At 61.1% G+C, this 25286-nt stretch overlaps 1 protein-coding gene across 3 annotated transcripts in view; it reads left to right on the top strand.

The window, feature by feature from the left end:
- Positions 1-350: 350 nt before the first annotated feature.
- Positions 351-25286, top strand: part of DGKZ (diacylglycerol kinase zeta) — a 46778-nt gene continuing 21842 nt past the window's right edge. For 2 of the 3 annotated variants that reach the window (XM_037395167.1, XM_037395166.1), the window contains exons 1-5: positions 15756-20630; positions 21428-21536; positions 22229-22324; positions 23102-23179; positions 23518-23574. In XM_037395167.1, the coding sequence (XP_037251064.1) occupies positions 19729-20630; positions 21428-21536; positions 22229-22324; positions 23102-23179; positions 23518-23574 (1242 nt within the window). In that variant the 5' untranslated portion in view covers positions 15756-19728. Of the gene's footprint in view, positions 569-15755; positions 20631-21427; positions 21537-22228; positions 22325-23101; positions 23180-23517; positions 23575-25286 lie in introns of those variants that run through there. The other variant, XM_037395168.1, reaches the window with a different exon arrangement.

The raw sequence follows: 25286 nt of genomic DNA, 5'->3' as shown, positions 1-25286 counted from the left end.
AGCGCGGCCAGGGTGCAGCCGGGGGAAGCGGGGCGGGCGAGGTGAACCAGCCCCGGTGGCGGCTGCCGGCCCCCGGGGAGCGCGGCGGCGGGGCCGGTGGCCCCATCCGGTGGTGAACAATGGGAGGAGGAGGAGGAGGAGCGGGGGCGGGGGAGGCAGGCTCTGCCGCTGCCGCTTCCCGAGGGCGGGGGCTGACGCTTCCCAAGGCGGCAGCAGCGGGAGCCGCCGGCCGCGGCGGGGCGGGGGGTGGCGGAGCCGGCAGGGGGCGCTGCTCGGCGCGGGCTCCGGTACCGGCGGCGCGCGGCCGCGCTTCCTGCCCGCCCCGCGGCCCCGGTGGGGCGGGGGCCCGAGCGCGCCGCCCCCGGCCCCTCCCGCCGCGCCGCCGAGACCCGCAGCCGGCCATGGAGGCGGCGTGGCCCCAGCTGCCCGGCCGCTCGCCCGCCGCCGCCTCCTCCTCCTCTTCCTCCTCCTCCTGCGGGCCGCCGGAGGGCACCGAGCGGGGGGGGCCGCCGCCGGGCCGCCGGCACAGCAACAAGCGCTTCACCGGCCTCAGGCTGTTCGGGCGGAGGTGAGCGCCGGGGGGCGGGGGGCGCCGGGGCTGGGGGGGGTGGGTTCTGCCTTGCGAGCGGTGCGGAGCGGGGGAGCGTCCCCCCGCAGCAGCCCCGGACCCCCCGGGTTCGTGCCACCTGCCCGCAGCCGCCTGTCGCCGGCCCCGCACGCCGCCCCCGTGCCCCGGCGGCAGAGCGGCCGGCCCGCAGAACCGGGGGTGGGTGGGCTGTGCCCGGCCCGGCCTGCCGGCTCCCCCCCCCCCCCCCCCAGTATCCTCTCTGCCGGCCCTCCCCGCGCCCAGCATCCCCGCTGCTACCCCCTCCAGCATCCCCGCCGCTGCCGCCCCCCCAGCTTCCCCCGCTGACACTGCCCCCCCACCTCCAGCATCCCCGCCGCTGCCGCCCCCCAGCTTCCCCCGCTGACACTGCCCCCCCACCTCCAGCATCCCCGCCGCTGCCGCCCCCCAGCTTCCCCCGCTGACACTGCCCCCCCACCTCCAGCATCCCCGCTGCTGCCGCCCCCCCAGCTTCTCCTGCTGACAGTGGGCCCCCAGCATCCCACTGCATCTGCCCCCCCAGCGTGCTGCTGCTGACCCGCATCTGTCCCCTCAGCTCCCCCCGTGGCAGCTGGCCCCCTACTTTCACCCACGGCTGGCCCCCCAACTTGGCCCACCAGCTTCCCAGTGCCGCTGCCCCCCCATTTTCTCCCGTGGCTGGCCCCCCAGCCTTGCTTGCTTCCTCCCCAGAGTCAGCCAGCTCCTCGTACGTCCCGCAGCCTTGCTGTTGGCCTGGTGGGATTTGCGGGGTTCTCAGGCCACGTAAGCGAAGGGGTGCCCCTGCCATCTGGAGGTGTGTAAGAACACCGACTAGCTGAGGTCTGGAGGGAGCTCTGCAGGTCACCTGGTCCTCCCTGCCACCTCGAAGCAGGGCTGGATTTCGTCAGGCTGCTGATGTTGAGTTTTGAGTGTCAGCAGAGTGGAGAAGGTACAGCCTTCCTGGACACCTGCTCTGTGCTTTGGCTCCTCGGGAATCCCCCCCCCCTCCCCAGTATTCGGAGTTTCCCTTCTTGCAGCTTGTGCACGTTGTCTGGCTGTCTGTCACCGTGTACCTCTGGGTAGCGTCTGGCTCGGTCTGTGCCTTCCCATCAGGTAGGTGAAGGCGGTAATAATATTCCCCCTTCACCCCCATTATCTCAGCATCTCCTTGTACCTGGTATCTCCTGCCCCCGACTGTCTCGTCTCAGTAGCCCTGTGCTGAACTTGCTGCAGCTTATCATCAGTTTTGGTGTATGGGGGGGGCTGCGATGCTCCGGAGTGCTGGGTGGAGGGGAAAGACCCCAGTTTCAGTAGCCAGGCTGGAGCTGGGAAGGGGAGGCTTGCAGGGTCACTCCAGCATGGGGTGATGCTCTTCTCTGCTCTGGTCCCAGAGCTGCTGGCAGTGGCTGCCTGGTGGTCTCTGGCTCATCCCCAATACTGCAGAGCATCTCCCTCTGGCTCCCAGGGCTGCCCTTACCACAATGTGCATCAGAGCCTACACTCAGGGATGTTCTCCACGTACAGAAAACCTCCTGCAGCATGGACGGAGTGGTAAAGCAGGGTGGGCAGGCGGTGGAGGGGCCAGCGTGCCCACCGGACAGCTGGGAATGCCCCTCGGGTGGTTTGGATGCTTCTCTTGCTCTTCTGCTGATGGAAGGGACCCGGTTCCCTCTGATTTGGGGTGAGGAATGCGGCATCTGGAGCTGCAGGGGAGTGGAGGGAGATTCCCTCGGAGGAAGGGGCTCCCATGGGAGGTGGGCTCAGTGGGAAGCCATGCCGGATAATTGGCTGCATGCCACCGAATTTGTGCCCACCAAAGTGTTGGAGCAGGGGGCAGTGTTTCGCCTCGGATGGGAAGTGGGGGGAAGGCTTCACTGTGCTTTCTTCCAGCGAGTACATCCAGCCCCTACCCCCCAAATGATTTCCAACAGCCGTCGGTGAGGAAATCTGCACCCCCTTGGATTCTGACTTTAGCCAGAGCATGGGTGGCTGGGAAGCAGGTCTAGGGGAAGCTTAGGCAACAGGCAGGAGCTTGCTCGCTAGCAGCAATGAGTCTCGGGAGACCCCTGGCTTCAAGGAGAGGGGTCTCCTGAGGTGGGCACACGCTGTTGGGCTCTGCCTGCAGCGGCACTGGGAGCCATGGCCAGGCGAGGGTCAGGTCCACAGAATGGCAAGAGAGCCTGTCTCGTCCTCAGGACAGGTGAGCCCCAAGGGGTTTGAAGCAAAAGAGGGGCCAGTCCCCGAGCTCTGGCGGTACGTGAGTCCCCTGTGCTTTGCAAGCGGGCTTATTTCTGTGCCCCGTAATTGCCTTACAGGAGGGCGGAGTAATTGGCTCCTGAGCTGATGGAGACAAGTGCACAATACGTGCATTCGGGTCATGGATGGGTAATTCTTTTAATTGGGCTGATAAAGAGATTGGGGCTGATCAGATAATAGGTAGTTAGGATTAAATTTCCTTCCTAGGCACCCCATTTCTTGTGGTGGGAGTGAACAGCCTATTTTACCCTTTCCAGGGGTGACTTGGGTGGGGGAGCGCATGTGCTGGGGACAGAGACGCTTTCTTGCTCTCCCCCGTGTGGGGTGGGATGCCAAGATGGGTCTTCCCTGTGTGCTTTAGGGTCTTTAACTCATCCCCCTTCAGAGGAGGTATGTGCGATGGCTGGGTCTGGTGCGACAGCAGGACAGCAGGAGCAAGGAGCGCGGCCACCGTCAGGGCAGCTGGTGGACAGTTGCCCTGCAGAGAGCGTGGGACCGAGTTTTCAGCGGTGGTCCCTCGGCAGGCGCGGTGCCAGAGCTTGCATGTGAGCCTGGGGGCACCTGCCATTGCCCCAGGGAAGGTCTGTGGGTGGCACGGCATGTGGGTAAACGGCACTCAAGAAACTGAGCCGAGCACCCGCCTACGTCTTTCTGGGACGTTGCTTGTCACCGTCTTTCTTGCAGCTTGGTGCTCACGCCTGTGTGAAAGCTGGGGGAGATGTGCCGCTGGGGTGGCAGCCCAGCCTTCCCCATTCCCGCTCTGCGGGGGGTACCACCACGTCCCCTCGAACCTGCGGGCCCTTGGCCACTGAGCAAGTCCACTCGGAGTCGCTTTGCCCTGGTGCGGTAGAGGGGCTGCGCGGTGGGGTGAGCCCCAGGCGCCCTGCGGGGAGGCCGGGCAGTGGTGAAGAGCCTCAAGTTTGTGATCTGCGTGCTGGCAGTGCTTACCTCAGGACAAGCTTTTTCACAACACACCTTGCTGCCAGCTAGCTGTTGAGCAATCCTCCTCTGTGCTCACAGATTTGGCATGCCTCGAGCTCTGAAACCCTCCAGCCCCTGTGCCCCGCCATCTGGCTCACAGGTGGTGGGTGGCATTAGCCAGGCTGGGGCCAGTGACACCCATGGGTGTCCCCAGCTGTCCCCTGTGGCAAAACCTGGGCTTGTTTGCAGGGTGGGTGGGATGTGCCAGGAGAGCTGTTCCCGCTGCTGTGTTTGCTCGGAGCCTGACCTGTGGGGCAGCTCGGGAACTTTTAATCTTGCCAGGGGGAGAAGAGAAGGCACTGGGCACAGGGAGCAGCTATGCCTGCTGGCAGCTGGCACGGCCTCCTGGCAGAGCAAGGCTGGGGTGGCCGCTGGCTCGTGGGTAGGGCAGGGAAGGATCCAAGCGCAGGGGGCCCAGGGGCTGCCAGGGGCTGGGGTCCTCCCTGGCATGGTCCCTGCTCCAGCCCCAGGCACCTGCTGCCCTCCCGAGCCCGGAGCAGGGGCTGCCGTGGCACCGTGTGCCCGTGCTGGGCAAGGTGGCAGGACCTCTAATCCGCTTAGGAGTGGGAGCATCCCTTCCAGGAAACCCTGTAAGCTCCTCAGGGGGCTGAGAGGAGGGAGGATGACAGACTTCATCCCTCCCTCGAACAGAAAAGATGAGAGGAGGGAAGGGCAGTGGAGGGGTAGGGGGGCACTGGGAGCAAGTGTGGGTCTTTGCAAGGAGATGGTGCTGGGAGGGGGGAGGCAGAGCTGTGGCTGGTGCAAGGGGGGAGAGCTTGGGGGCTGTTTGATGGCATGAGTCCTCCTGGGGACTAAGAGCTGGTGCTCGTAGCACAAGGCAAGCCCTGGGCAGTGGGGGGATGCTCTCATGAAAGGCAACCTGAGCTCTGGCAGGTGGTGGGGGATGCAGTGTAGGATTTCCTTTGCTGGTAGTGATGCCATGCCTGGGGAGCAGACAATCTCCCCGGAGACTTGGCAGAGCCTCTAAATATACCTTCCAGCTGTTTTCTCGGTGGAGCTCTGGTTTCTTCTTCCCAGGTGACTCCATGAGCTGAAGCTCCTGTTAGCTCTCAGCCACGTGCTCGCTTGCTTGCTGGCTCCTGTGAACAGATGCTGAATTTGAGATGCTGAGCTCAGGAGCAGGGCCAGGGCTGCAGGCTGAGGCTCCTTGACCCTTGGGCCCATCCGTAAACCATCCTTTTTGGAAGAGGGGACAGGCAGGAGACAAATGGCTTCTGCTGGAGACTGGGAGGTAGAGACTCGGGTGCAGGACTGACTTGGTGACACTGACAAGGTGTGGAAATAGGGGAAACCTGTCCTGCTTGTTCCTGAGCTGGCACCAGGCTTTGAGGGAGAATAAGTGGCTCTGTCTTTGCAATCCCAAGTCCGGGAGCTTTCCCCAGGCCAGCTCTCCAGTATTACAGAAGTCATATACCCTGTGTTTCTGTTGCAACTTGCAGGCCCAGCAGCAGCTAGCTGCGCTGGGAGCTGGGGGGCTTTCTTCCCCACCATCAAGACATCAGGTGGCGGGTGAAGCTCTGCCCAGGCAAGCAGCGAGGCTGTGCTGGCCTGGCCAGTGTGGAGTCCTGCAGCCCGTGCCAGACGTGTGTTAGACCCATCCCTGTTCTCCTCCTGCCTGCGGTTCAGGGGTTGATGCCCGGGGCTGTTAACTGTAACTGTGAGCTCTGCCTCCAGGGGAAACTCATCCTCCTCGCAGCAGGGACTAATGCAGAGGACCTCTCCCCAGCAGAGCACCTCTCCCAAGCTCCACTGCCCCAGACAGCAGAAGTTAATGTGCCTCCTGCCTCAGCCCTGCCTGCCGGGCAGGTTGTGCTGTCTGGGTGAGGCTGCCAATTCCGGTTTGTACCTGTGGCCATTGCTCCCGCGCCTGGGAACAGCCTGCCCGAGCTTTGCCCATCTGGTGGCTGTGATTTCCCCGTGATTCAGGGCCCGGGGAAATGAGCTAAGCATCCTTCGGCTCAGAGAAGCCCTGCCCAGCCAGCGGGAACCGGTGGGAGCTGGGGACCGGTCTCTGGGGGATGCTGCCCAAGATGCAGCTGGGGGGCGGTAGGTGAGCCCCCCTTGGGGGGGAAGACAAGGCTGGCTGGAGGTAGTCCCACCTTTTGGCTGCTTCCCTGTCCTCTGTGTGCCCCTGCGTCGGTGGGAGATGCCCTGGGTGCGCCTCGCGTGCTGCTCCGCTCCCTGGCATTACCGCAGGATGCCGGCTCGTGGCAGGCTTTAGCTGTGCTGCTTTAGCCTGCCAGCCCCACTGGGGCTCCCAGCCAGAGGGCTGTGAAAATCCCACTCAGCACCATCCGGGAGGAGCTGAATGTTTGCCCTTTCCATGGCTGACCCCCTCTCCCTTCCCCTGCTCGCCCGCTGCAGCCTGGCTGGCTCTCCATGGGGTGGGAGCAGCCTCAGCACCCAAACACGCTGTGGCTTTGCAGAAAGTCACGTGTCGCTGCTGGCTGGCTGTCCCAGGAAGCCAGGGCAGCTAACGAAGAGGCTTGTCGCCGAGGGGTTTCCCCTCATTTTGGCACAGTTCGGCTCCCACAGGAAACGTGGGTGCCGGAACAGCCCATCCCTCACTTACCGTTGGCAGCCCAGGTGTGGATCTGGGGCCACAGAGCGGGGGGCCTGCCCCCTCCCCCCAAGCTGGGGGTCCCACCTCCTCTCTGGGGCAGGGCTGGGCAGCGGGGATGAGGATGGAGAGTCGTGGGGCAGAAGTACCTAAGACAGCTCGGAGCCTCCTCCCAAGCTCCCAGCGCAGAGGGGGAGTGGGGGGGCTGTGCAGCCAGCCACGTGCCGGCCCCTCCGTGTGAAAGTTGCCTCTCAATCAGATTATCTGTATCTCATCCTGTCTTGCTGCCCCAGCCCCAGCCGGGAGCCTTTTGGATCCAGGGCTAAGCCTCTTACAGCCCAAGCCTGAGGTCACCACCCAAGGGAGTGTGGCGTGGGGCACTGGCAGCAGGCGCCCGGCAGCTGCTGTTGCTGAAATGTGGTGGCAGGAGTAGCTGTAGGGGGGGAGAGGGGGAGATGTTTTCTGCGGGGATTTTGCACCCATTGGAGGCTGGCAGATGGTGGGATTAAGAGGTGGCAGGGTTCCTGTCCTGTGCGAGCTGCTGGGGTGCATGGTTGGAGGCATCCCGCTCCCCAGTACGTCCTCTGGCCTGGGGCCAGGAGATGCGGACCCCTGCCCACAAGTTTTTTTGTTGTTTGGACGCTGGAGGAAACAGACGCAGTGGGGGCAGATGTTGGAGGGGCCCCAAGAAAGGTGCTCCCCTTCTGCGCTGGATCACGGGGAGCTTTGCTCCCTGGCTGGCGGTGGGTCGGGGCTCCCAGGGCTCAGTGCCCGTGCACGGGGGCCGGAGGGTTGGGAGCAGTGAGCCGCCCTGCCCTGCCCAAACAGTGCTCCTCCATGCAAGGCTTGGCAAGTGCCCTCACGATTTATTTGAAAGTCAAATCCATGCCTAGAGCCAGCGGTCAAGGTGTAGGCTGCCAGGAGCCCAGCTGGCGCAAGAGAGGAGGGAGGGAAACAGGGCTCCCTCTCTGTGCCAAGCTTGCCCCATTCCCAAGTTGTGTGCCCCATGGAAGCGCAGGGCCCGGGCACCCTTAGGCTCTTGCAGCCAGCTGGGTCGGGCTTGAGGTGACTCTGGACTGGGCTGGGTTAGTATCCCAGAAGCCTGAGTGCGGTGCTTGATGTTCGCTGGCTGGCTCTGAACCGGCCTTGCTGACCCCAGCTCTGTGGGCACGTTGCCGGCATTCGCCTCCACAGCTGATGGCAGCAGTGGCATGGGTGCCGTTGGGGCCCCAGGGTCTGCAAACACCGAGAGCATGGGCTGGAGGGGGATGGCACTGGGGCAGCAAAGCCATGGAGGGGGAGGATGGTGCCATGTGCTGGGCGGCCAGGTGTGTTTATGGGGAGGGCTTGCTGACCACTCTCTTTGTGTCCCTAGACTCCACCTGCCCCACAAAGGTGTCTTCCCTTGTCTCCAGGGCAGCCAGCCCGGCCGATGGGGATCCAGGAGGATAAAGCACCGGCCGGCGGTGTATAAGTATGTGGTATTTTTATTGGCTTGCACAGGCTGTGCAGTCCCAGCAGCTGCTGCAACGTTTCTGCTCAAGAGCTCTCCTCCCTCCCACCCACGTCTCGCCCCATGTCACCCTTCTGTGTCTGCACTAACCGAGGCGGCCGGAGGCTGGGCTGCCTGCCTGCTGCCTGTGTCACTAACCCTGACCTAGAGGGCAGCTCGCTGACAGACTTTCATCAGCCCTCATTTGGCTGGTGCTTGGGGTGAAGGTCAGCTGAGGACTTGCTCCTTCCCATCCTAGCCATCGCACCTGTGCATGCTGTGCGCTTTGAAGACTAAGATGACAACACTGAAGGGGTGGCTTAGCCAAGTGGCCAAAGCAACCTGGTGTTCAGTGGGGCTGGGGCTGCAGACAGGGTGGGAAACCAGGGCCTCGAGGGGTGGTCACCATTGCTGGGATATAGCTGCTGTGTGGGAGCTGGTACCGAGGCTGGCCATGGTGCTGGGGGCTCCCGAGGAGGTGTGGAGGTGTCCGGGCTTCGGCGCAGGCTCCCCACGCCATGGGCTGTGTGGGGCAGCGCATCGGTGCGGTCAGGACTTGGCTGCGCTTGTGCGAGCGCGGCGCGAAGAGCCCCGGCTGGGGGCTGCTGCTTCCTCGCTTCTGCTAAACCGTGTCGCTGCCTTCGCCCCGGCCGCGTGGCATCCCGGACCTTCCCGGTTCCCTGCTTGGGTGACCTCGGGAGCGCCGTGGTTGGAGGTGTTAGGGGCGAGAGGCAGTGTGGCGGGTTCGTGCCCGTGGTGGGGCGGCGGTGGGTTTTGGCAAGGCTCAGCACACGTGGGTTGAATGCCACAGGGCACGGGCGCTCTGCTCTGCACCCCCGGCCTTTCCCCGGGGCTCGCTTCAGCTGGGTGCTGTTGCATAGCCCCTCTGCAGGGTCGCTGGCCTTGTCTCCTGGTTTTGCTTTCCTCTCTTTGCAAAGCATCTGCACGGGTTTGTTTTTTTTCCCCTGCCGCGGGTGAAGTGGCTGGTGAGTTTGCTGGTGTAAGCTTGTCGGCCGCTGCCGCGGGCTGGCTGATGCTCAGAAGCAAACCTGCAGCCAAGGCAGCTGATAGCCAGCTCGCCGCTGCGTGGGCTTGCGTGTCCCGGTAGCACTCGGAGCTGCGCAGCGGCACCCGCCGGCCTCTGTACCTGGAGCCTGCATTGCTCCCCTGCTCCGGTGGTCTCCAGAGTGGCCGGTGTCAGCCGGTGGGAGCAGGAGCGGGGAAGCTCGGGGAGCAGAGCGAGGCAGCCCTGCGCTCCTGCCCTCTGAAGCGCTAGCCCATGCTGGGAAGGTGGAGAGCGGGCTGCTGTCTGCACCGGCAGCACCTCTTCCCCTGGGATCTCCCCTCCAAAGGATGGCGGCAGAAAAGAGCCCGCTGGAGAAGCTGGCAGCCGTGGGGGCATTGGGATGGGAGAAGAAAAGGAAGCGCGTGAGGGCAGATACACGGAGGGTGCTTAGAACTAAAAGGGTGGAGGAGAAAAAAAATCAATTCTTCCTCCTGCCCTCCGTTAGCAGCAGAGGGACAAGCTGACATTTAGCAAGGCCAAGGAGTAATAGATTTAACATTGTTAAAAGGAGTTACTTTAATTTTGACATGGGGTGGGAGAGAAAAAGACTGGGTAGGTCACTGCCAGGAGGTGAAAAAGTGAAACCAAAGATTAGACCTGATAACAGTAACAGGGTCACAGTTAAACCAACAAATGCCTTTCTGGTGGCAAGTTGGCATGTGCTTTGCTTAGTCACGAGGTCATGATGAAGCTCGGGATGCAGAAACAGGAGGTGTCTTTCCTGTCTTAGCCTCAGGCATTGCGGTGGGGGGTGATCTCGGGGGTTTCTTGGGGGTGCTGAGCAGTCCCTTCCTTGCAGACACCTGCAGGGGCTGCTGCTTACGGGGTGCGGTTTCAGCTGCATGCGACCAGGGTCTCCGGGCTTGGGAAGCCCTGCTCAGGGCTACATGGGGCGGGGGAGCCCCTCGGCTCGGAGCAGTGGTTTCTGCTTGAGCACGGCAGGCTGAAACCTGTGACAGCAGCGTGGGGAGCTGGAGGTCTCCCCCACCGCCCGTTCATCTGTGCGTGTTTGCCCTCACCCTGCAAGGTGGTCTTAGGAAGTCATGGGGGGAAGGAGGAGAAGAGCAGCAGGATGCCTGGCTGGCTTGAGGAAAGGGCTGTTGGGCTTCCCACTCCTGCTGCCTCCAGGGAAAGGGACTCGGAGAACTGGTGACCTGGTCTCTTGCTGGTCTGCTTGACTTGGAAGGGATTTTGGGGCCAGCTAGACTCAGCCCTGGGCATCCCTCTGGGCCATTTCTGTTGGCAAGTCTAGGTCATGCTGGCCCAGAAGGGGGGCAGGGGGTGGTGAGGAGCAGCAGGCGGTGTCAGTAGGGGTCTCTGCTGTGCATAAACCGTGGGGGACTGGGAGAACAGGGTGGGCATGGGGCAGCTGGAGAGAAACTGGAAGCTTGGACACTTCCCTGGCAGTGTTCCAGGCCAGGCTGGATGGGGCTTGGAGCAACCCGGGCTGGTGGGAGGTGTCCCTGCCCGTGGCGGGGGGTGGGAACTGGATGGTCTTTAAGGTCCCTTCCAGCCCAAACCATTCTGTGATTCTATGATAAGCTGGAGATGGGGCTGGGGAGGAACAGCATGTATCTCTTACCAGCCTTCTTTGCTTTGGATGAGCAGCCAGTTACAGCATTTTAATGTCCTCTTTGATAAAACATCCTGCCAGCCTCAGCAACCGCGTCTTAATAGCGATGGATTGGGGCTGTTCTAGGGACCCCTCCACAGCTTCTCCTCCTCCTGTGGTCACAGATGGAACGTGCTGTCGTGCTGGACTTGGCAGTCTTGGGTTAATGGTTGGACTTGATGATCTTAAGGGTCTTTTCTAACCTAAATGATTCTACAGCAGTTTGGCTGCCCTGGGGCTGGGAGGGCACTGGGACTTGTTCAGCTGCCAGTGGCAGCGGGCCCTTTCCTGGTACTGGGAAGTCCGAAGGACCCGTACCCTGTGTAGGGAAAGGGACAGAGCCCTCCATCCTTCAGCAGCTGCTGGGTTTGAGGGGAGAGGGCTGAGCAGGGGTGAGCATCTCCCCTGGGCATCTCCAGCTCCCCTTCCCCTCGGGTGCTGTGCAGAAAGGGCCGAGCGCAATCCCCGCAGCAGCTCCGGCAGCGGAGAGGTTTGCTCACGTGTCCTCGCCTGCTGCTTCGCAAAGGCCACTTGCTGCTTCTGCCGTGACAGAGGCGGCAGCGGCGGTGGCGCAGCCTTTGGGCATGGCTCCCATCTGGTTAATGGTTTCCTGTGAAGCATTTTCAGAGATACCCATCGGGGAAGGCAGCCGGCGCCTTCGCCATGCTGGCAGCCACCTCCCGCCTGTTCTGTTCTGATCCTTCTGCTGTGCCTCCCCCCAGGCCCCCAGGAGCGCTGGGCACGGTCCAAGCACGCGGAGGAGGGGAGCTCCCTGTCTAGTTTGAGCTTGCAAAGGCGAGGGGCAGGGGCAGGCAGGAGGCGGCAGGGTGTGAAAGGACAAGGTCCCAGCTGCGGCTGGCCATGCTGACTCACCACAGCCACGTGTGTGGCTGTCCCATCGGGTAAATGACCGAAATAACAATAGCTGGTGACTCACACCATGCAGGCACCGGGGAGCGAGCTGGCCGGCCGCTGACCCCCACTTCCCCGCTCTGCGAAGGCCAGGGTGGAGATGGGTGCCGTAGCCCCAGAAGGGAGCCGGGTTGTGTTTGGCCGTCCCTGGGGGTGGCGGGGACCCGGAGAGCGGCAGAGCGTCATGGGGAAATCCACAGCCCGGCGGTGGGAGGTCCCGTGGCAGGGTTTGCAGCAGCAAGGGGAGGTAAAAAGCTCCGAGTGCGGAGGCTGCCCAGCCACCGTCCATAACTCAGGAGAAAGCTGGGCATGGGCACAGGCACCCCGCAGCCGCAGCTCGGCTCTCCTCCGCCATGCAAACCTCGTTCTCGGGTCCCAAGGCAGTGGGACAGGATCCCCTCCGAGGCGGGTTCCTCCTTTTGCCGCTCCTTGGGCAGCGGTGGCATGGCCTGGCTGTAGTTGGGTGCTTGGAGGGCAGCGGGGTGCTGGGGGAGCACCCCTCTCTGTCCGGGCCCTTGCCGGTGCATGCGCCTCCAGCCGGGGCCGAGCCGGCCTTGGGGCTGCTGGCGGAGGAAGTGCAGTTGGTTATTTTAACAAGCGCTGACAGGGTTTGCAGCGCGGGGAGGAGGCGGAGGGAGAAGCCAGCGCTCGCTCTCCAAACTAGGACTTGGTTGGGGAGGGCTGGCTCACCGCCGCCGCACGGCCACCACCGCCCGCTCGGCACCCACGGGGACCCCCGCGCCGCGCCAGATCAGGTCACGGGGGCTTCTCCCCACGCTCGCCCCTTCTCTCCTCTTCCTCCTCGTCCCCCACCTTTGCTGCTTTTGTTTGTGCCGAGGGTGGGAGGGGGCCGGGGGGGAGCCAGCCCTTTGGTGGGGGCTGTGGTCTGAGCAGCTCCCAGTCCCATCCCGCTGGGGAAGGGCAGGGGGGAGCGGACCCTGCGGTCATCTCCAAGACCCTTAGCCTTCCCTCTCGAGTCGTGTTTGCTGCCAGGGGCTGGCGAGGGGCTACGAGCGGTCCCTGGGGCTGAGGCGGGGGCTCGCGGACCGCAGCCACCCTGGTGCTTCCCTGGGGTCTGTCCCCCTGCCAGAGGTGCATTTCCAGCTGCCCGGTCCACTCTTGTGATGCTGGCTGCAGCCTGCCGGGCTGTATGGCACGTGGGTGGCAGCGGGAAATCCGCAGGTGCGGAGGGCGGCAGCGTGGGCAGTCAGCCTGTGCCCCGGCACCCCTGGAGCCCAGCCGCTTGGCCTGGGGTAGCTTAGGGAAGCAGGACAGACTGGAGGGCTTCTGGCATCTCCTCTGGTGCTGGTGGCAATGAGGTTCCCTGCTTCTGCTGGGAGCAGTGGGATGCCCTTCCAGATCCCTGCCATGGGCTCCCATCTTCCGTTATCAGTGCCTGTGGCTGAGCACCTGAGGCTCTCTTGGCTTTGCTTCGGGAGGTGCAGGGACTCCCCCCAGCCCAGCCATCACTGCCTCTGCTCTGCATCTGCCACGCTGCAGCTTTTATCTTTACACCAGGTTCGGCACCTCCTCCCTGGGGCTGCTGCCCCGGGCAGATGCTCTGTGTTGGCCTGCCCGGAGCAGCACCATGCTGGGATGTCATCCCTGTGCCAGGACGTTGTCCCTGCCTGCTGGGGGAAAACTCTGGGGCTGCTCGAGGAGTTTGGATCAGACAGCTGGGCTGCAGGACTGACCTACCTTTAAATAGCACATCCCTTGTGTCCCTCCTCTGTGGCAGGCATGGAGCTGTGCGAACTAAAGGAGGGGACCAGCCCTGGGGAGGATGGTGGGAATCTGCTAAAGAAACCGCGGGCTGGGCACCCAAACCGCCGGGGCACCCTGCCGAGCACCCCTGCCGCTTTGCTTCATGCACGTTGCTCTGCAAAGGGAGCTCAGAGAAAAGAAACTCTTAAAATCTTTCCCAGCCTGTGTCGCTGGTCCTGCTGATGGGACCAAAATAGAAAGTGCATGGACGGCCTCTCCCCTGACCCCTGCTCTGCCGCAGCCCCACACGCTGATGCTGGGGGCTCACCCGCTGATGGTGGGGGCTCACCCTCTGCCTTTCATCTCTGGTTAATTCGCTGCCCGAGGCTGTCGGTCGTGCTGTTTGGCTTCCCAGCCAAACAGTGACAGATTGTTTAAATCAGTGCTGTCAGGTTTCTTGATAACCAGGAGGCAGATTATTTACTGTAGTGGCAAATAAACTTCATAATGTTATGATGGTGGAAAATTGTCAAGGGATATGAACGCCCAGAGTCAGCCCAGGAACCTCCAAGGAGATGGCTTTAAATTAAGGCAAAACACTGTCTTCCATGGAGTTTGGGAAGGAAATCATATTGTTGTAATGGGAACGTTACTCTGAGCCTTAGGGCTGGCAAACTTGACTTTATGAAGTGTCAGTGGAGGCTCTGAGCTCGTCTGGCAGAAGTGCCTTAGAGCACATCTCGGGTTCAGCCGGAGAAGGTGATGAAGGGGAGGTGACACCAGGGCATCATGCAGAGTGTGGGGAGAGGCAGGGTGGAGCTGCCACTAGAAGGATGTTGGGGTTATGCTAGAAACTGTAAAAAAAACCAAAAAAATTCTCAGGCCCTTCTGCTCCCAGCCCCTGCTCTTCCCAGCAAACCCAGCCTGAGAGCGTTTTCTTAAGAAGGGCTGGGCGTGAGGCTGGGATGACTGATCGCTTTTGCCTTGCCTGGCCTGGGGCAGTGCGAGGCAGTGGGGACCATGCTCCGGTCACTGTGTGGCCTTGGGCAGGTCCTTCCACCTGGCTTTGCCCCTCGGAGGAGTTTCCTGTGACAAGCTGCAAAGACATGGTGTTTTGTTCCCTTGCCTTGCCTACAACCCCCCTGCAAGGCAGGTGCCGGTGGTCCCTGGTGCTGTGTCCATCCTCCTGCCTTGCTTGTTCAAAGAAGGTGGCTTAGAGGCTGCATCGTCCTCCCTGTGGTGTCTTCAACTCCTGACAGGGTGTGAATAGCCAGAAGATGGTGGGGGGTTCAAGTCAGTGGCTGTGTGTCATCCCTGATGCAGAGCGTGTGGTGCCCAGCCCGGGGCAGTGGCAGTCAGCGGTGATGCTGAACCGGTGCTGTGGAGCTGGGGCTGCCAGCTGGGCTGTGCCAGGGAAGTCCTGCCCCTGAAATAAAGCACGTGGGCAAGTTTTGCTTCTGGCCATCTTGTGCAGATAGCCCATTGCCCTTTCATGTCTGGGGTCTGCCGGGTGTTTGGGCCGGGGCCGCAGTGCTGGCACTGCTGCAACGCCTGGAGCAGGGGTGTCTGTGGTGGGAGCAGGCGGCTGTGAGCCGTGCTCTTGCTCGGCCACGTGCAGGATGGGTACAGAAAGGCCATGCTGACATAGCTGCCCATCCCTCGTGAAGCACTGCTGTCCTGGGGCCTCCAGGCTGGTCAGGCGAAGTGCCCAGTAACACCCAGTAGCCTTGGCAGGGGCTCCCGGCAGAGCACAGCGCTGCGGCCACACGTGCAGACCTCTGGATGAGGAGGAGGTCCTCTGCAGCTGCGTGCCTGTGGCCACCGGCTGGTTTCTAAGCCCTTGCCTTGCTTTCTCACTAGGAGGGAGGTCTGAGGTGCTCTGGATCAAAGCCGGGGCTCACTGAGAGATAGGTGGAGGGGACATGTCCCCTCTTGAGCACCCTGCAAGGGCTGGGAGCTGCCTTCTGCAGCCTGGAGAGGCAACTTTAAGGTTGCGGCAGTAATCTCCTCCTCCGCAGTATGAGGGTGACAGTGCAATTGAGGATGTCCTTGGCCGCGGTTTGCCCTGGGAATGTCATGCTCTTGCAGCTCGGGAGCCTGGGAGCGAGGTGCTGTGGCCTCTGTAGGCGGTGCCACTTGTTGCAGTAGATCAAATGAATGAATCCTAAAATAGAAGGTGAGAGCAGCCCCTCACGATGCTTTGAAAAGCTCGTGGTTTAGATGGAGCCTCCCTGCTCACGTGCGAGGGGGAGCCGCATCTCCCTGCTGGTGCTGGACCTGGCACGGGGCAGCTCCTGACTCTGGTTTATTTGCGTGATGTAGGAGAGGTTACAGCTGGGCTGGAAATTTTGAGGTGGAAACAAACTGAGCAGTTTGGGAACTCGCTGATCACGGCTCACCTCACTGCAACCAAAACCCTGAGGGCTGTACCACATCTTGACCAGCGTGCTCCCTTCCCCGTCTGGTGCAGGGACACCTTCCTCAGCACACCTCTTCTGGGCAGGCTGCTCCTCGTAGCGCATGGCGGGGGGGAGGGGGGCTGGCCCGGGGGGCAGAGGGAGAGGAGAGGTCAGTGACCAACAGCTGGGAGCAGGATGGGTGAGCAGGAACAGGATCTCGGCAGGAGCGGTGTGGGGACAGCGGCATGCCTGGAAAGATGGGAGTGTCGTAACGCTGAAGCGTGGGATGGAAGCCGAGGCTGAAGGCAAGTGGTGGTATGTCAGCAGGGTGGGGATGAGCAGCAGCTCCCTGGATGGGCTCCGGGGCTTTTGTCCCTCCGCTGTCCTGGCAGGAAGGAGACAGAAAGGCAGAAGCCTGGGAGATCTTGGTGCCATGCAAGGGTGGCTATTAATAACACTTACACTTTCCATGTGGTTGAGCTGTGCAAGTCAAGCGTCCTTGCCAAGGGAAGACAGCTTGTAAGCTGAAACGAGCTCCTGCTTGCATGCTGCCAGCTCTGGTGCCGCAGCAGCTCCCTGGCACCCGCAGCGAGCCGGGACGCTGCAGCGCAGCCAGCTGCCATCAGGATGGGTGCTTGTCACGGAGCAGGCTGAAGCTCTTGGGCTCATTTCCCTTGCTGTAGCCCCGTGGTTGGAAAAAATGCTTTCCAGCCGACTAGCTGGAGGTTTGCTGAAAGGTCAGGAGGAGCTGATGGTGTTTTTCAGGTCCAGACTTTTCTAGGGCTCAAGGCATGTGCATTGTGCTGCTGGCAGTGTCCTGCAGTAGGGTCCCCTTGCCACCCTTGGTGCCAGGGGAGGGGTGCCAGATTTGGCACTGTGTGAGGGTAACCTGGGATCTCTCTTGCTTCTGGGCAGGAGTAGACCAGGCTGCTGGCGGGACAGAGAGAATAATAACGTAGAGGAAGAGCCAAGCAGGCATATGGCACGGCATCCCTCTACATGTCTAGGGGCACAGGGGGCCTGTCCAGTATGGTACTTGGGAGTTTTTTTGAGGCTAGTGAAGCAAGGCAGAATGATGGAGCTGAGTATCAAGATGCTCCTCCTGAGGTGGGCAGAGCCTGTGCCTTGAGGGACACTGTGTGTTTAGGCCCAGGGTTCAGCCTGTCTGGTTTTGGAGCCACCACCGCCACAGGAGGGCTGGCTGCCGGCTGTCCAGAGAGCAGGATCTCCCCGATCATGGATCAACCGATCCATGAGCTCTGCATCCACTGAAGTTACAAGATGTGCATTTTTCCTCTTACGATCCCTCTCTTGACTTTCCAAGGGCATTTAGATCCTGCTGCCAAGGTTAACTCTGTCTTCAGAGTCAGAGGCTGCAGCTTGCTCTGAGTGCCCCGGGAGCAGCATCTCTCTCGGTCCCCAGTTCTGGAGGAGAGCACCGCTGCCTGCCTGCACTCGGGAACACGCTCCCGCTTCAGCAGCGTCTCTGCCCACTGATGCCAGGCAGGGAGCGTAGGAGGCTGAGAGCTCCGAGGGGTCTGGTTATGAAAAAAACACCTCCCAAGAGCTCTGATTGCAGATCATGAGCAGATCAGAGCTGCTGTCTCCTTCCTCGTTCACGGAAGGAGATGGAAATGATAGTGTGTAGCTGCTGGTAAGTAGAGTTGATATTCTAGTGCATGCAGCGGTACTTCCCTTCCCTTCCACCCTGCAAATGCCAGGCTGCTGCTGCCCGGCCTCCTTGCCAAGCCGAGCCACGCAGGCTGCAGGGCAGGCACAGGGGACAGCTCTCGGTCTCGGCAGCAAAGAGTGGAGATCCCAGAGATGTTCTGCTGCCAGGCCAGGGGCTGCCAGGGCTTGGCTCCTCTCCGCCCAGAGCGTGGTTCCCCGGCTGCTCTGCATGCAGCTCTGCTGGCACCCCGGCAGTGTGTCCCTCTGCTCCGCCAGTGGTAGCTCTCGGCACCCGTGATACACCCTTTGGATCTGGGGTTGGAAGTAGGTTGCGAGGGAAGGGGATATCTTCACCCATCACATCTGTGCTACCACGTGCTGCTGTTGTGGGTTCTCAGATGATTGCCTGCTAATAACCTTCACCACTGGTGGCCAGAGTGTGAGTCCATGTGCTACTTGCAGACAGTCCTGAAGATAAAAAGGGCCATAATCAGCTAGTACCCAAACATAAATGTCAAGCCAAGGTTGTTCTAGCAGATTTCCTTGCAAGACTGTGGTGCAAAAAGGAAGGAAGCTGTCTTGAGAGATCTTCCTGCCCGTAGCAGCAGCTCAGCAAGCACCACAGCAGCTTCGTGCTACTGGAATATCTGGGGCAGGAGGGAGCATCGACTCAGCTCATTCAGAATGTACTGGGCAGTACATCTGCTGCAGCATGCTACACCCAGGCAACCTTCTCTCCCTGGTTTTTTTTAAGATGTTTTATTTGTTCAGACAGTTTTTAACACCTGCTGGTGGTGATGCAATTTACTGTGCATCACCCTGCAGGCAATGGGGAGAAGGGACAGGGACGGAGGGCTGCCGTGTTGGGGACAGGCTGGAAGCAAGGTGATCAGCAAAACATGCTTTTGCCCTCAGCAAAGCTGCACGGACCTCACTGGTGTGACAGTTAACCTGCCGGTGACCGAGTGCATTGCTTGCTGTGGTGGGACTTGAGAAATCCCTCTGGAGAGGTGGCACTTTGGTTTTGCTTTCAGTTCAACCAGGCTTTAGCTGCCCTGATGCTGCTTTCTGGAGGGCATTGCTGTCCTGCCTTCCCTCCTTGTGCTATGGTACCGAGTACAGGCATGGTGCTGAGACTGTGGAATCTGAAGAACTGGCCTCCTTGCCTACCAGGCTGGAGGAGATCAAGCCAAGCCTGGCTTTCTCTAAAAATACAAACTTAGCTTTGTACTCATTGAAAATCAATAGAGGTACAGCCCAATGGGTTGCTTGTGCTACAAGCACTAAGCAGAAGCTCCAGTTGACAGCCTAGAAAATAAGACATATGTCCCATCTGACATGCATTTCCCAAACAAAAAGGGAAGCTTCTGAGAAATTTGTCTGTTTGTGTGGCCCTCGGGGCAGTGGGGGTTTGGGCCAGGGCGTTCTCCTGAAGGTCCTTTGGTATTGCTGACTTGCAAGCAAGTGCATAAAAGCACGTGAGGAGGGAGGAAGGCAGAAGCAAGCGGAGCAGATGCCACGGTGCTGAGCAGCGCGCCCGTACCCTCGTTGGTGACTAGAGGAGCTGCCTCATACGGCGTGGCAATTGTTGAGAGCGATGGTGGTGTGTGCCTGCAGGCTGCCGTGATCCAGAGTCTTGGGAGCAGTTGAAGAGCCAGGAGTTTGTTTCTACAAGCTGTAGGTCTTGGTGGTTGGTTTTGGTTTTTTTTTTTTATGAGTTGCCCTCGAATAAATCCTCTCCATTTAGCGGCTGAAGAGAGGCAGTGGCTGGAGGGTGGGAAGCAAAGCACTAGCTCTGGGGAGGGGGCCGCTGGAGCTAGCCAGATTCAGCTCCTTCTGCTCCAGCCTTTGCATGCCGAGCCGCCAGCGCTGAAACTGCTGCAGCACCTTCCACCTGTGACCCAGGGCTTTCCAAGGACTGCTGCAGCACGCCGGCAGCCTGCCAAGCTCGGAGGGCTGGGCAGGGAAAGCTCGAGAGCCCTGGTGAAGCTCTTTCCACCAGGAGAGGGAAGTTTTGCGCAGGGCGAGTGGGATGATTTTCCTAGCTTTCCTCTGCGCTACTCCAGCTCTGCCAGCCTCCACCTCTTCCAGCCGGCTGCTACCAAATCTTCCTGCCCGGCTTTTCCTCGCCTGGTTGGTTTTCTGCTTTAAGATTCGCAAGGGCTCAGTTTCAATTTGCCGCAGATTTGGTAGGGCTGGTGCTTAGCCATAGTGGTTCCCGTGGGGAAACCAGGTGGACCAGCGCCAGGAGAGTAAGTCACTGGGGCGGGTTGGCACCTCGGGGTGCAGGGGCTCTGCCGATCCCACAGCAGCGAGCAGGGGGTGCCGAGGGTCCCGGCCAGGCAGTGACACCTGCCCTGCCATCGCAGCGCCCTGGGCTGAGCCATGAAACTCGGGGAGTAGGAGCCCCAGCAGTGCGTCTGCCCAGCAAGAGGGTCCCAGCCCTGCTGCATGCCCAGGGTGGCATCGCCATGTCCCCTGCTCCTGCCCTCCGTCCCCTGATGTCCCCACACCCGGGAACTCACAGGGGGGCCTATTTAATTCCTGGTCTCTGTGTTAACAGCCACCGTCCGGGTACGATGGACACCTTTTTTAGGTGGCACTTTGGGAGGAAGGGGCCGCGGCGTGGCAGCGCTGTGGCTGTGCCCGCGAGCAAGGCCAGACGACGTTCCCAGGCAGGGCTGCCCTCCGCCTCGCTGGCCCAGCGCCGCCGTGGCTCGGGCACCCCGCTGCCAGCCCTCTCCTGCTTGGGGCTGCCCCAGCGCGCTGGCCCCCGCCGTCGCTCCAGCACCACGCCGCCCTGCCTCAGCCCCCGGTTCGCCGTGCAGATGAAGCGCGGGGGCCGGGTGCGAGCCATCGATGCCCAGCTGGTGGGTCCATCCATCCTCCTGGCCAGCCTCATCCCTACTGGAGAGGGGGGGGACAGGGTGCCCCACACCGACAGCTCCAGATCTGAGTCTCCGGAGGATGACGATGGCATTGGCGCATCGGTGGGAGCGGAGCAGGGCCGGCACGGGTGGCGGGCAGAGGAGAGGTGGCTGCCCATGCTGCCCTGGCTGCGGCCGCTCCAGGCTGGGCTGCTGTCAAGGGGCCCCCGCTGCCTGCGGCGTGCCTCATCCCACCGCCTGCCCACCGAGTTCATGTGTGGCCGGGCCACCTACGGCTTGCCGGGCCACTACCGCCGTCTCAGCCAGCGCCGACGCTCCAGCGATGTCCCCCGGCCCGGGCTGCTCCCCTCTGGCCACCCACGGCTGCTGGCCCAGCGCTGCACGGGGGCGGCCGGAGCTGGGTGCCCCTCTGCCACCCTCCCTGAGTGCCTGGGTCTGGAGCCCACCCGCCACACCGCCCCGGATGGCTGGAGCCCCCGGCTGCTGTATGTATGCTGGCGGCGTGCGAGCGGGCGATGCCTCGGCGGGGGGGGGGAGCCTGGGTGCAGGCCCAGGCTCGGCAGGGAGGGAGGGAAGGGGCTTGGTGATGTTGGCCCCAGCTGCCATTGGTGTCTTGCAGTGCTGCTCGCATCCCTTGAGCATCTCCCACTCGGACCAGTGCTACCTGTCAGTGCAGCCCCCTGGGGCTTGTGGGCATCCCCTACTGACAGCCCGGGGCTGGAGGGAGGGGGCAAGCCTGGTTGTGGGCTGGAGGTGCACGTGTTCTCCGGCTGGTTGGCTCTGCTGCTCCTTTCCTCCACTGTAGCACATCTGGGTTAGCCCCCAAAAACTAGCTGCTTTTTTTCCAGGCAGTTGTACTGGTCCCCAGAAATGCCCCAGGCTCTGAGGTGCCTTGGTGTGGGAGAGCTGCGGGGAGCCGGTGTGGGGCAAGGGCTCTGGGTTACACCACCACAGCCCGGTGGAGCATCCCAGGCTGTTTTCCAATGGACCTGTAATCCCCCAGGGCTCTGACCCAGCAGGCTCAGGCTGTGCCTTTTGCTGGGTGCAGGGTGTCTTTAGCTGAGCCGCTGGCAATGTGGCCAGCACCTCTTCGTCCCACGAGGCTGCCTCACAGGAGCAGGTACTCCTCAGCTGGCAGTGCTGGAGATTCACCTCACTTCCAGCCGCTTGGTCCTGAGGATGCTTTTCTGCTCCAGCCTCACTGTACATCCCAGAAGCCGGTTGTGCTTTGCATGTATTCCTCCTCCCTCGATCTAATAGCCAGCCCTTCTTTGTCTTCCAGGAAAGCTATTGCCAAGTCCAGCCTCCAGCACATGGTAGCCCAGCCAAACCCTGCGCTAGCCCTGAGGAGTGACTCGGAGAGGCAGATACGCAGCACTGTGGACTGGAGCGTAAGTTGTAGCACGTTTTGCTGGGCGTTGCGTGGACTGGGCTGTCGGCCAAGAAGCAGCAGGCTCTTCCCAGGTGACTTTGGCTTTGACACATTTATGGCCTCCTCCGTTGCCACCAGCTGGTGCCGGCGTCTGTGCTGCTGGCATCGCCCCTTGATGCTGCAAGGAGAGGCTATGCAGGCACAGGCGGTTCCTGGGAGGGTGGTGTAGCTACTCCACTGCCAGCTCTTCTCCTTCTGGCAGCTGAGGTCTTCTGGGGCCAAGCAACAGGAGCAAGCCCCTGCCCCTTCACAGGCAAGCCCAGAAAGTTTTCAGCTGCACCCTGAGGTCATAGAAGCTGTTTCAGGAGAGTCCCCTGCACTGAATTTGTCCCGATGCTTCCTCTCTGGGGGTGATGGAAGCAGCTCCCCTGTGCAGAACGCTGCCACTGGGCTGTAGGTCTTGGAGTGGGTTCCCTGGGGCTCTCCCATTTCCAACGGGTGGGCACCACGGCAGCAGCTTCGTGAGGTTCCCTCTGTCCAGATGTTGGCCCTGGTTGTTCTGTGCATCTTGTCTCCTGGCTGGTACTTAGCTCCAACTTCCCACCCCGCAGCACTGTCCAGTATCTTTTCCCTTGCACAAAGCATTTTAGGGGCTCAGATGCCCATCTTGGGGGGTGCTCTCAGAGAAACGTGTTGTCCTGTGCCTTTCAGGAGACTGCGGTCTATGGGGAGCACATCTGGTTTGAGACCAATGTCTCTGGGGACTTCTGCTACGTTGGGGAGCAGAACTGTATGGCAAAGCTGCTGGTGAGTCACCTGGGGTCACCTGTGGATGCGGGCTGTGCTGCCACTTGGGGAGACCGTGACAGCCGTGATGTGTGCGGGGCTGGGGGGGCTACCAGGGTGGGGAGCTTGTCCATCCTGCCTCTGCGGGCTGGATGGCTGTGTCCCCAGTTTCTGCCAGTGCCAGTGCTCAGTTCACAATGGGAACCTGACGTGGAGCTGCCGCTCACCCGGAGGTGATGCGATGATTTTCCAGGGGGAGGCTGTTGAGATCATACGCCCTTAGAGGGACAGTCTGAATCCAAGACCTTTCAATAGAGGAGAAAAGTGAGCACTGGAGACCCAGGCCTGCTGCCTCCTGGCCCTGCAGGCAGCACTGTTGCACGGGGTTGTTGTAGTCCTCCCTCCCAGCTGGCAGGCTCCATCCTGCTGGTGGTGCAGGACACAGAGCACTGGTGCCATCCTGTGCCTGCCCGTGGGGCTTGCCATGGGAGCCCTCCAGGTGCCTCCCAGACCAGCTTTGATCCATCCTGCTCTCAGGCACTGTCAGAAGAGGCCAGGGACTGCAGGACAGGACAGCGGGAGAGCACCTCCCCGCTCCATCCCAGACTTGAGAGCATCCGCTCTAGGCACATGCTTAGATCCCTTCCCTTGCAAGGAGTGTAGGTTGTGTCTACCTTTCCTGTAGGACTTCTTCTGCGTCCTGAAATATATGGAAGAGTTGTGATGGAAGGCAGATTGCTGGGCTCTGAATGCTGCTAGTCACATGCATGTTTTTCCTCCCCTTTTCTCATCCTCCAGCAAAAACCTCTCTCCCGGCGTAAGTGTGCAGCCTGCAAGATCGTAGTGCATACACCCTGCATCGAACAGCTGGAGAAAGTGAGTAGAGAAACGTGTTATGCCCTCTCTGTGGCTGGGAAAGCTGTAACAGCCTTTTCCTGGGCAGCCCTTCCTCTTGAGTAGAGAAACACAGGAAGACTGGGGAACTGCAATATGTCATTGCCAAGAGGGGTCTTCTGAGGAGACAGTACCAAAAGGAGCATCTAGTGCCGTGATTGGGACCCCAGGCCCCGTTTTGTTCAGTAACAGAAATATGTGAGAGGTTTAGTGGCAAGCAGCAAACATCTCCAGGGCCTGCTGAAGTAAAATAAACTCTGGTAGGTTTCCTTCAGGTGTGATGGTTTTACTGATTGCTTTCACCTGTGTTCAATCTACAGATAAATTTCCGCTGCAAACCTTCCTTCAGGGAGTCAGGATCCCGGAACGTACGGGAGGTGAGAGTTGTGCCTCAGACGCTGCCCGCATCCTGCCTCGCTCTTTCCATTTTGGTGGCAGAGACATCAGATGCTGCCAGCGCGTTGCCCATCGTGTCGTGTCCTGGCTCCAAGGGAGCGGCACGGTGGGAGGGATGTTTCTTCGCAAGGCAGCAGCGCAGACGGGGAGTGAGGAGCTCGCAGGTGGCAAATGCAGAGCATCTTCTGGTTTGCCTGTTCTGAAGCACCTGCATCTGCACAGGGGGAACCTGCAAACTGTTTTCTGGGAGTTTCCCCCTTGTGCTGATCCCCAGGCGCACAGAGGAGGCTGTGGCAAGCAGCAGGTCCTCAAGTCCCCCACAATTTGGAAGGAAGCGGTAGGGGCTCACTTCTGGCTTTATCACTCAGCCCTGACTCGGCTGCCACAGGTACTCCAGGTAGCAGTGGAAGGTGCCCACAGAGGTGCTACAGGGCCCCTTTAGCCCATGTTTTAATGTACTGGGTGTAAGCGGTGGCCTGGGACCTGTCTGCTGAGCTGTGCTGGTGCAAGCATCCAGCCCCTCATGCTTCACCCCGCAGCCGGTGCAGCCAGCGCAGCCCACGCAGCGCTGTGCCAGGAGCACGGGGGGCTCAGTCGCAGGCCCCTTTGGTAACATAGCTGCTGTCCCCCCACCGCGTTGGTACTGGCACAGCGGCCGCAGTAGGGGAAAGGTAGTCGAACACAGGGCTGCCTGCTCAGAAGTGCCAGGGCAACCTGGCAAGGTGAAGCTTTCAGCATCGTTTTAAACCTTCCTTTCATCCTTGGCTTCTCCTGCCATGCCTCCTTCCCACATCACTCCTAGCACAGCTCCTTTATTTGTCTTTCACTTACTTTTTGGGCTCTGCTGACAACTCTCTGCCTCCACTCAATCTTTTTTTCTCCTCTCCAGCCTCTACAGATTTCCTCTCCCTCCCCTTCCCTGGTTTTCCAGAAAACCAGATGATTTTCCTCCTTTTTCTCACAAACCCTGCTCCTCCATCCTGTCTTTCTAATACTACTCGGTTCCTCCAAGGGCTTTTCCCTCCTGTGTCCCTAGAAAGGTGCTGTCCTGGCCTTTGTGTCACCAGGGATCGCCTTTGGGGTCAGCCCTTTCCCTAGATGTGCCTGCTGGGACCCAGAGCTGAGCTCAGGGTACAGCCCCGCTTCTGCTCCCACTGGATTAACATCTGCTGAAGCCGGCGGGGCTCTCTGTCCTCTGCCATGTGCTGCGTGCAGAGCAGGCGGTGCTGGAGCCGAGCCAGACCTGCCAGATTCTGCCTCTGTCATTGTCACGGTCCCACGAGCTGTCACGAGCTGGGCGTTGAGCTCTGCCGTGCTGGGCTGAGGACTCACTCGCCCTCTTCTCTCTGTGCTGCCCTCCCTGCAGTGCTGTTCCCAGCCCAGGCCTGGGAGGTACTTAATGGAAAAACTCTGGACCCCTTTGCAGTCCCTGCTGCGGGTCCCAGCCCGCCGTGCCCACCGTGAGCCTGCAGGCAGGGGCTGAGGCAGGCTGGCAGCACCTGGGGCGAGGAGCAGGGTGGTGGGGACGTGGGGGGCTTTGGAGCTGCTGAGCCCTTCCGTCTTCTTGCCACAGGCACAAACTGTGTCTCCCTGGGGATTTTCACACCTTCCACCAGTACCTTTTTCACCTGGTGCTGGGGGCATCTGGGCAGAGACGTGAAGGGATGGAGCTGCGGTTTATGGCCAGAGTCAC

The sequence above is a fragment of the Falco rusticolus genome, chromosome 7, assembly GCF_015220075.1.
Source record: "Falco rusticolus isolate bFalRus1 chromosome 7, bFalRus1.pri, whole genome shotgun sequence".
Lineage (NCBI taxonomy): Eukaryota > Metazoa > Chordata > Aves > Falconiformes > Falconidae > Falco > Falco rusticolus.
Note: the sequence above shows the minus strand (reverse complement) of the source record. Positions and strands in the feature narration are given on the sequence as shown.